The 10063-nt window shown below is 33.7% G+C and overlaps 2 protein-coding genes across 2 annotated transcripts; one reads left to right on the top strand and one right to left on the bottom strand.

Moving 5' to 3' along the window:
• Positions 1 to 824: 824 nt before the first annotated feature.
• On the top strand, positions 825 to 4315 carry LOC105323202 (heat shock 70 kDa protein 12A). Its single transcript, XM_011422203.4, has 5 exons — positions 825 to 967; positions 1668 to 1973; positions 2392 to 2610; positions 2779 to 2932; positions 3023 to 4315. The coding sequence occupies exons 2-5, from the start codon at positions 1668 to 1670 to the stop codon at positions 4081 to 4083; spliced, it is 1740 nt and encodes a 579-aa protein (XP_011420505.3). The 5' UTR covers positions 825 to 967; the 3' UTR covers positions 4084 to 4315.
• Positions 4252 to 9494, bottom strand: LOC105323203 (dynein axonemal assembly factor 4). The gene is made up of 11 exons (XM_011422205.4): positions 9276 to 9494; positions 8730 to 8880; positions 8104 to 8237; positions 7604 to 7714; positions 6767 to 6848; positions 6295 to 6422; positions 5972 to 6072; positions 5677 to 5757; positions 5449 to 5521; positions 5142 to 5247; positions 4252 to 4671 (listed from the first exon to the last, which is right to left on the bottom strand). Exons 1-11 carry the CDS (start codon positions 9396 to 9398, stop codon positions 4565 to 4567), a joined length of 1197 nt encoding a protein of 398 aa, XP_011420507.3. The 5' UTR covers positions 9399 to 9494; the 3' UTR covers positions 4252 to 4564.
• Positions 9495 to 10063: the final 569 nt, after the last annotated feature.

Below are 10063 nucleotides of genomic sequence, written 5' to 3'. Positions count from 1 at the left end.
AGCACCCTTAGGCTAGTTCGTAGTTGTATCTTGGTTTTTCCTACGAGAAAACCTAGATTCTGTGAAAACAGCAGACGAAGTGTAAAGTCAGCCAGTTACCATCAACATGGAATATCAGTGTGCAACAGTTTGACGTAACATCTGTATATGATGAATAAAGTGTTCTTGTTTCTATAGCCAGTATAGGATGTATGGCTTAAGAAGCGACAATAGATGTTTATCATTCAAGTATACAAAGTCTATACAGATATTATTTCCGAATAAAAAGCGTCACACTTTGATATCGAAAGATTATTAGAAAAACATTTATCATTCAAAATTTAGTCAGTTGTTTTAACTATTAATTACTAGTATTTATTATATTAATAAGTATGACCGAAATATAATATAAATATAATGCCTTTTTGTGTTTGTATTTGTTTGTTTTTTCGGGTTTTTTTTGGGGGGGTGGGGGTTTTGGGGGGGGGGGGTGTTTTTTGAATTTTCTTTCTTTTTTGCTCGCTATAAAGTCTAGAAAATTGTAAGTTTTGATGCTTTTGATTTTGGTAAAATTTTGGGATACGGTGTCTTGGCATCCGAAAATTCGTCTTGTACAAAAGACGAAGTTTTGATATCTACAATTCTTCAAGTCTGTAAAAGTTAATTAAAGTAACTTAATTTTTTAGTGATATTAGGTACAAAGCAAAAAATTGCCCTTGGTGTCCCACAATGCATTTATTATGTCTTGTTCCAAACATCAAACCATACCTGCAGTGTAGTTTCTGATTAGAACATTGATTTAAATAACCTGTATATGGATTCGGTGGGGGTTTTATACGGTATGCAAGATAAGCAGTGTAGACTTTAAAACCATAACTATCGACCCGCTCTAGCGTACTATTCTCGGAACATGACCGGGAACATACAGACCAACCTTCCTATTTGATGACTGCTTTTTTTCCTGGGTTACCTGTGAAAGGGGGTCAAGGTATATAAATTATATTTATATCTCGTCCGACAAATAGGATTCCTTTTCAAACTTTACAAGTTTACTATTTACTCCATTTTTATTTGATTTTTCCTTGTTCGAGCTACTTTCGTTTTGTTTTGTTTTGCTTTTTTGTTGGTTTTGTTTTTGACATAATACTGTTTAAGTACATTTTCTAGAACGTTTTCAACATGATTTTAAATATTTTCAAATGCTACATTATGCAAGTTTCTTGTTTCATTAATTTCGACCATAATGTATACCGGGAATATATTACATATATACCTGTTACAAATGTAGCATACAGGTACATGTACATACCGTAGTTGCTTGTCCTTTTCGTTGAATGAAATTTCGGGTTGTCGACATTCAATGCGATATTATCAAAATACTAGTCATTTATACAGATTTATTTAAAATATATTGATATATCTGAAATAGACAAGAAAATTTGGAATTCAAGTGTATCATAAATCACCTTGAAAGGTCGCGAGTGTTTGGACTAATGATATGCACGATACCTACTTATAACATGCCGTATGTATCGTTCCCTGCCAAAACCAACGCATACATGTGTAGCTAGACGATCCGGCTAAATAATATTCGAAAACTTTACTGGCCACATCATTAATTGTAATGTCTTCCCTTTTTGTGTACAATTCCAGAGCTCATTAACCTTTTCTGTATGTGTCAATTGTAGATGGCGGGTAAACACGTAATGGTTGTTGCCATTGACTTTGGAACAACTTACTCAGGGTACGCTTTCTCATTGCGTTCAGACTTTGATAAAGATCCATTAAAAATCAAAGCCAATCAAGCCTGGGTGGCAGGGCACAAATACCACCTGTCACTGAAGACGCCATCCACTCTCCTACTGGATAAGGCGGGGAAATTCATAGCATTTGGTTATGATGCTGAACTTAGGTATAACAACATTGCCCTTGACGAAACCCAGAAAGACTTCCTTTATTTTGAGAGATTTAAAATGAGTCTATACAACAATGAGGTAAGATCATTTGATATGTTTGAGAGACATGCATGTATTCATAAGAAATCTATAAGCAAGTCGCATGGTCACGACTTATGAAAAATAAATTCTATTTAAAATTTTGATGCCTGATTTTACGTGATACTTATTTATGATATAAGGTGATTAATGAAATTAATTTGTATTTTAATCATTCATCTTTGTGCAACGAAAGTTTATTTTCGATAAATAAAACATGAACTTCGGGAGAGAAATTCAATAATTCTGATTTGAGGTTCAGTTCAAGCGTTAGAAGATTAGTTTCAATTCATCTTTATATTTGAATTTGGTTGCAAAAATATCAAAGAAGATTGAGATTTTTGAGATTTGTTTTTAAGAAAACTGCTTTTCTTAGAATTATGATATCCTACGAGTTATCATTTAATGTCTCTTTTAGGAACTCAATAAAAACATGGTGATTGAAGATATTTTAAAGAAAAAATTCTCGGCATTTCAAGTTTTTTCACTGTCAATAAAAGCGCTCAAAGACCATTTAGAGACAACTTTGCAGAAACAAGGCATAGATGTGAAGTCTGATGAAATAAAATGGGTCCTTACGGTCCCTGCTATATGGTCAGATTCAGCAAAACAGTTTATGAGGGAAGCAGCGATAGCGGTGAGGAGTTAACCGTCATTGACACTGCTACAGATAAAAATAGAATGTATTTATGAAATCGTCTATGTGCGTCCCATTGTTAACGGAAATTATATAGAAAATGAATGTAATTTGATAAGTAAGCATGATTTTTTTTTAATCTTAAAAAAAAGAGTTCTTCTTTTTAAGGCTGGACTGCCAGACAAGATGTTGCGGATCGCTTTGGAACCGGAAGCCGCCTCCCTGTTCTGCCAACATCTGCCTCTGGAGAAACTTGTGGGGGCCTCAAAGGGATTCGATGTCTCTAAACCCGGCACTAAATACATGGTGATAGATTTGGGAGGTAAATACATCAAGTTATATACACAAAATCTCAAAATGTTGCGACATCGACATTTCTCTTTATGCATGATATTGTTTCTATTTTGTTTAGGTGGAACAGCAGATATAACTGTGCACGAAAAACTTAAAGGTAACAAATTAAAGGAGCTTTTCAAGGCAAGCGGTGGCGCGTGTGGGGGCACATCCGTCGACTCTAAATTCTATGCCACTCTGACCAGAATATTCGGCGGGCCTATGTTAAGAGAACTTCAAAAAGAGAAAACGTATGCGTATATGGACTTGATGAGAGAGTTTGAAACATCCAAGAGAGTTGTTAAACCAGATGCTGGGACTGATTCTAAGGTCACCATTACAATCCCATATGTAGTATTGAACGAACTTTGTAAAGAGATTCATGATCAGGAGTTGAAAGATGTATTACAAGAATCGACATTGGGGGATGACATTACAAGTGTGAGTGATAAACTGCGTATTAAAGCTTCCTACTTCAAAAGTTTGTTTGGAAATACTATCGAAGACATCGTACAACACATTAAAAACATCTTGGAAAAACCAGAAGCAAAAGATGTGTCCAAACTTTTATTAGTCGGGGGGTTTTCAGAATGCAGTCTCATACAAGAAGCGGTCAAGAAAGCTTTCCCCGACAAGCGAGTGATCATTCCAGAGGAGGCTGGTCTAGCAGTGCTGAAGGGAGCCGTCATATTTGGACACCAACCGGACTCCATATCTTCCAGAATTATGAGATTTTCCTACGGAGTGCGAATCACGCCAGATTTTGACGAATCCATCCACAAAAAAGACAAAAAAATTATGATCAAAGGAAAGCCCCATTGTGCAGACGTCTTTTCTCCCTTTTTAAAAGCTGGATCAGAGGTTCCCGTAAACCACAAAGTGGTGGAAGCCTACACCACCACGCGACCGTTCCAGGACTCCATGCCCGTCATCATTTACTACACAGAAGACGAGTCACCCATGTATGTTACTGACGAGGGCTGCCAAAAGCTGGGTGTACTCGATGTGAAAGTGCCAGCACCCTCAGCAGACGACCACCATGTTGCAGTGCAGTACGTATTTGGAGACACGGAACTTCACATGATAGCCGTGGAAGTTCAGTCAAGGACGCCATGCTCGGCCAAATTCAATCTTATTTAGTTTTACCCATTGCAGTTTATCAGTATATCAAAATAAATAGTTCAAACCTGCCACATATATGGCGGTACTTTCCTGTTGGAGTAATGCCTTGAAAATGTAATGAGGTATCAATTTTGTGATATTTTTGGCTTATTTTTTTGAAAATGTGCTAACAAAATAAACAATTAAAACTATATTACTCATTTATTTTACATTTATTATGTATGTAATAAATAAAATTTGAAACAAATGTTTTGCATTGCAGTTCTTTTCATACGGAAATAAAACACAAGTAATAAATAGTAACTTTTTAAAGTTGCAACAATTACATTTTCACATCATCAGCATGATTCAGATTGCTATCACAACTTGGAGAGAAATCATTTCCCCCTGTTTAATGTCAAAATAGACTGTATGGTACAGTCACAATCACTGGATTTCTAAGCATCAAGATGGCTGCCAGCTGTTTCAGTTAGAGTGAGCAAGAAACGTTTTCATATCATCAGCTTTCTGAACTTGACTGAATTATTTTTCTCATTTTTTCAGCATCTTCTCGAACTTGTTTGTTGTTTGGATCAATTTTTAAAGCTGCCTCGTAATCCTGCAATCCTGTAAAATGCAAATAGGTTTTTGGTTCAAATACGCTATAAAGCATAACTTTTTTTTTGAACTATGTTCAAATTTAAGTGATGCAGTTCATAATACTCAACACTCAACAAGTAATTATTTATTTTATTTTCACATCAACCTCAAAAAAAACAATCTGAAAGTTATTTGAATACATGTCCAAAAAACAATAGTTTCATCAAAATTATGAAAATGTATTTTTTGGTCCTGCCTTATTTTAAATATGTCATCGACATGCTCAAATGGGTAAAATGAAACGGGGCTAATTTTTTAAAATATGTATTCAAATACTGTATTCAATCTTAATTAGTCTAATATTAGGTTGCATAAATCATTGAGGAAACAATACGGATGGACAAAAAATAACATTCCTGTCAGAGAAATTTAAGAATTGATAAACTCTTACAGATATCTGTAGCTTTGACCATCAAAGTGAACAATGTTATACTGACCTTCTACATACATCTCCAGCTCACAGAAAGCAGTGCCTCGACGAATAAGTGCCTTACACCTGCTGTCTGCATTTTGGGGAACTGGGGGACTTAATAGGTCCATGGCCTGATAAAAAAAGATTGATGGAGAAATAGGAGTGTATCAAATATGTAAATGTAATCTTTGTTACAATTCCATCAAAATCAGTTTTATGGTGAAGCTGGTCTTTTTTAAATGAAAAAATGAAATAGAAACACTTCATTCAAATTTGTAATAAAATAAATGTTTACCCAGTAAATGTGATTGGATACATGTACATGCACTTACTTTGGAGCAGTCTTCAATGCATTTGAAGAAATTCCTAGTTTTTAAATGGCAGGCAGCTCTGTTTGAATATAATCTATCAAAGGTTAAGCAAACTTAATTGTTCAACAAAAGTTTTGTTTATCAGTGTTTAAAGAATAAATTTTTGGAACCTGTATATTCTATATTTATAAGAGCAATGGTACAAATGTATTTTTGCACCCAAATAAATGACAGTTTACAAAAGGATACGATGGCATCTTTGGATTAAAACGAAGAGCGGTTGTAAAGGCATTCACTGCTGCTGGGTAGTTTCCGGACTTGAAAAAGGAACTGAAATACATAAAGGAGGCATGTGAGTAAACAATCATGACAACTATACTCATTGGGAAAAAAAACTTGCAATGGGATAACAATTCTCTCTTTGCCTGGTTTAATTTTATAATTTTAAAATTACTTTCAAAGAAAAAACTTTGTGTACTGATGTCTTGATACATGTAACTATTCAGAGTTGCCATGTTAATGACCTGCATATAACAAAACATACACTCCTTTGTCTCTGAGATAAATGGGATCTTTCTCCTCCTCTGTTAAGTCTTTGTCTTCAATTTCTGTAATTCTTCTAGCCTCTGCTTGCTTTTTCAACCACTATACAAAAGAAATCAGCATAGACCATTCTAATAATTAATGTTTAATGGAATATTTATAAATACACTTATTACAGAGAAATTTTTCTAAAAACTTGACATTTATATATCTAGTTAGTTGGAAAAAATTGAATTTTTCAAGCTCAGTACAAATTCATCACTGTTGTTGGACATGTACATTTTTTTAACAAAAGTTTTCATTTATAAACAATATTTAATTTACCTCTTCTTCAAGGTGTGTTTGTGACTCTCGAACAGGTGTGGGGAACACTCGTGGTGTGAATTTTATTTCAATTCTACCTACATCTCGTGTGGGTATTCCATTGCTGGCTTCTTCAAATATGTTTTTACCTGAAATCACAAAAAAGAAGATCTAGAGTAGAGACCTGAGAAATGACACAAAGAGCCCTGGGCTGACCTGTAGGGACAGGATAACAAGACCTACAGTCTAACTACTCACCTTTTCTCCTTACCTTACACACGATGACTGTGCAAGAATAACGATGGTTTAATCTCATTGCAATACCTGTACAAATCTTGTTATCTGCTTACCTCCCTGGAGGGATAGTAGGCATAACTTGGTACTTAAGTCTTTGGGTCATAGTAAAATAACTTTTACTAATAGGAAATAAACAATTTTCCATAACTAATAAGCTAGAAACTGTTACAGCATCTTTTTACAAGAAACAACATACCTCTCCGTTTCTTTTCTTTCCTCATCTCCTCCTTAAGAGCAGCTTCTTTTGCTCGTTCCTCCTCCAAAATCCTGTTTTTCTCCTATCAATATATGTATTTGATAAAATATTTGGGTTTTATAAAAACATTCATCTCATATGCAATATGGAGGTACTTATGTGTATAAATGTATTAATCTTAATTGATTAACTTTGGACTCAAACTTAAAGAGGTTCGCTCCTTAGGTTTTGGGTTGCCATTTTGGGTCACCTCTAGTCTGAAAATTCTGCATCACATATTAATTCTAGTAGTATATTTATATTTTACAATGCCAAATAAACTATATTGAATAAAATTGTTTTTTTTTTAAATTAAATTTTTACAGAGTTTAGTAAGAGAATATATTTTGTGACGGAAGGTTTTCAATATAATTTGATTACTCCAAAATTTTCTAACATCTGTTGTTGTGTTCATTATGTACTGTCCTTTGAGGCCACCAGTAAAGCAAGAATTTTTATAAACTTTTACTTATATTTTACTTTTATAGTCACTACATGTGTTCAACTTCATACTGTATTAAAATCATAACTAAATAAGAGTTCAAACTATAAATATTTGTTTGATTTCTTCAAATTATCAATTTCTATGTCAAATTTTAACAAAAATTTCATGAAAATTATCATTTCTGTTTGGGGCCCTATATTTAAAAAAAAATGGCATGTGACATGGGTCACAAATAAAATAATTGAACATTTTAGGTCCTCATCTTTATATTATTATAAGTGGTTTTCGGATGATTGACATTACTATTATTTCAGGTGCCAACCTCTTTAAGTAAATATGTACAAAACTTTCACCAGTTCAGCGGCTTCTCTCTGCTGCTCTTTCCATATTTCTAGTTCTTCCATTGCTTTCCTCTTTTCTGATTCTTTTATATTTGCAATTCTGTCTCTCTCCTCTTGTTCTAGCTGGTTTTAGAAAAATTACCCAAAATAATTACATCTGGGTGTAAAAGTGACTGAAATCAAGTTAAATATCTTACACAATTGATGTGTCTTTGAATCTGTGACCAAACTACAGAAGTTTACCATCTATCATTTCATTTTTATCAACAATTTTCATATTTATCAATTGGACGTTCAATAGTAAAAATTTTCTTGATGTATTGTATCTTTTAAATATGCACAAGCTAGGGACAGTTAGTTAATTTACATTTTTAGTGGATTTAAGTATTTCAAAAGGGGCTGTACGTCTTGTGAAGTTTGAATAAAATAAAATATCTTGCACCCTCCCTATAATTAAGGTTGAAAACACTCCTAATATTAATATGCATTATTTTTATAATTAAATTCCTTACCCGCATCATTTCATTCATGGCATATTTTTCTCGCTCTTGCTTTTTCTCAGCCTTCTCTTTGGCAGACAGTTCAGCTCTCTCCTGGTTTCTTGTGATCGCTTCATCTCTCTTTTGTTTTGTAAATTCCTTATCATCTAAAAAATATCACATTTAAAATTCAAGACTATTTGGATAAAAACTGCAGCTATAAACATTATTTATATCACATCAAATTAGGTTGAACTATTTTCTTATGAAGATTGTGTTAAAAAGTTCAAATTTTGTAGTTTGTAAGAAAGAATCTCTCTCATAAAGAAGATTCTGTACATAATGAGCCTCTATTCTCTTAACAACATTGAGCTTTTCTAGGATATTTGGATTTCACAGGGTACTTCCTTCAGCCTTCACAGAATCTTGAAACACTCCTTCATAACACTGTGCATCAGTATCAAACATACAGGTAATAATACACAAAAATGAGTACAGTCATTATTAATGTTAAGAAGCACAAACAAAGAACCAAGAACTCTTCACAGAGATTAATTACGTAGTTTTGTAGGTTTATTGTTGTGAAAGATTATGGAGCATTAACAATACATTTAAACAAAATCATATACATTAAAATTCAAATAATAAATGATTCCTACCTGATCTATCATGGTGTAACTCGTTCCAAAGCTGGGTTTCCTTTTTGAGAAGTTTAAACACAACTGCCCCATTTCCAATTTGGGCTGTGCTTGAGATGTCATCAACGCTTTCATGTAAAAAGCATTCAAAGAAATAGGGTGGATAGCTTACCTAAAAAGAAAAAAAAAATGCCGGTACACATTAAATGCGCATATCAAGGGGGAATATGGGGAGTCCGGACTTAACCCAACCCCAACCCCCCCCCCCCCCCACCAGAAAATTTAAATATATTAAAAATATATTCAAATATATCATATTTACTATGGGTGTATATACTAAAATACATGTCCCTGAATTCACATTACCGAAACCCCTTCCCTGTAAAACACCCCCCCCCCCCCCCCCACCACCATCCACGGGAAGATTTCTCTGGATCTGCGTATCATTATGATATTGACGAGAACACATCTATTTTGATGATAGTTGGGATCAACTTAATCCCCAAATATAACACATGGTCCAAAGAATATCATAATCATTATGATGTTGAACATCCGCATGTGTACCTTGATGTAATCCTCTGATGACAAAATATCCACTTTGTTTGCCTTAACTCCTTTCAAAGGGACAGTGAGAAACAGCATTTTCTCCGTTTCTTCCCATGTGTAATCTCTGACAGCTAACGGCATCTTATCTTAGTTTTTACACTTCTTTTTTTGTATGACAACAACTGTACTATTCCAGAATGAACACGTCCGCCATCACACAATGATGAACCAATCAGAACAAGGAACACAAATCCAACAGCCAATGAAATTCAACTTTACACCGTTAACTTGTTGTCCGCATAAACAAATGGGTAGATAACTCTGTATGATTTGTCGAAGACGTGGTGGATCGATTTACTTTTCAGACAACGTGGTGTAACTTCTTAATCTTAAAAGAATCCACCTTTTTAATTTTTTTCCCAAAAAAATATCTTTTGCTTTATAAGATGATCTTATTGAAATCTTTTCACAGTGTTTCTTTAGTGATATATTCAACATTCACAAATAAAAATAAATAAACAAATAGACTGCATTTTTTTTTATTGAAGTGAATTTGAAATCAATTCAAAACTGTAAATCCATGAATTGAAATTCATTACCTAATAATCAATTTACACAAGAAAACAAAAAATCCTGTCATTGTTAAGTGACTTCGAAAACATGTACACATTATGTTACCAAAAAGCATAACATTAAAAGTAAACTCTAGTCTTTAACCATTAGACATGTAATAATTAATGTCATAATCAATGCAAGAAAAGCTGAATGTCCTGTAAAATATTCCAGGACTAATCAATATACATGTT

This window comes from Magallana gigas, chromosome 6 (genome assembly GCF_963853765.1).
Source record: "Magallana gigas chromosome 6, xbMagGiga1.1, whole genome shotgun sequence".
NCBI classification, from domain to species: domain Eukaryota; kingdom Metazoa; phylum Mollusca; class Bivalvia; order Ostreida; family Ostreidae; genus Magallana; species Magallana gigas.
This window is presented reverse-complemented; position numbering and strand designations above follow the sequence as displayed.

Excerpts from the sequence above, each read along its gene's own strand:
- LOC105323202 (XM_011422203.4), top strand. The coding sequence starts at position 1,668 with ATGGCGGGTAAACACGTAATGGTTGTTGCCATTGACTTTGGAACAACT. Across the intron at positions 1,974-2,391 it reads TGAGTCTATACAACAATGAG|GAACTCAATAAAAACATGGT; the intron begins GTAAGATCATTT and ends TGTCTCTTTTAG. Across the intron at positions 2,611-2,778 it reads TGAGGGAAGCAGCGATAGCG|GCTGGACTGCCAGACAAGAT; the intron begins GTGAGGAGTTAA and ends CTTCTTTTTAAG.
- LOC105323203 (XM_011422205.4), bottom strand. The coding sequence starts at position 9,398 with ATGCCGTTAGCTGTCAGAGATTACACATGGGAAGAAACGGAGAAAATG. Across the intron at positions 8,881-9,275 it reads CATCAGAGGATTACATCAAG|GTAAGCTATCCACCCTATTT; the intron begins GTACACATGCGG and ends TTTTCTTTTTAG. Across the intron at positions 7,715-8,103 it reads CCATGAATGAAATGATGCGG|CTAGAACAAGAGGAGAGAGA; the intron begins GTAAGGAATTTA and ends TTCTAAAACCAG.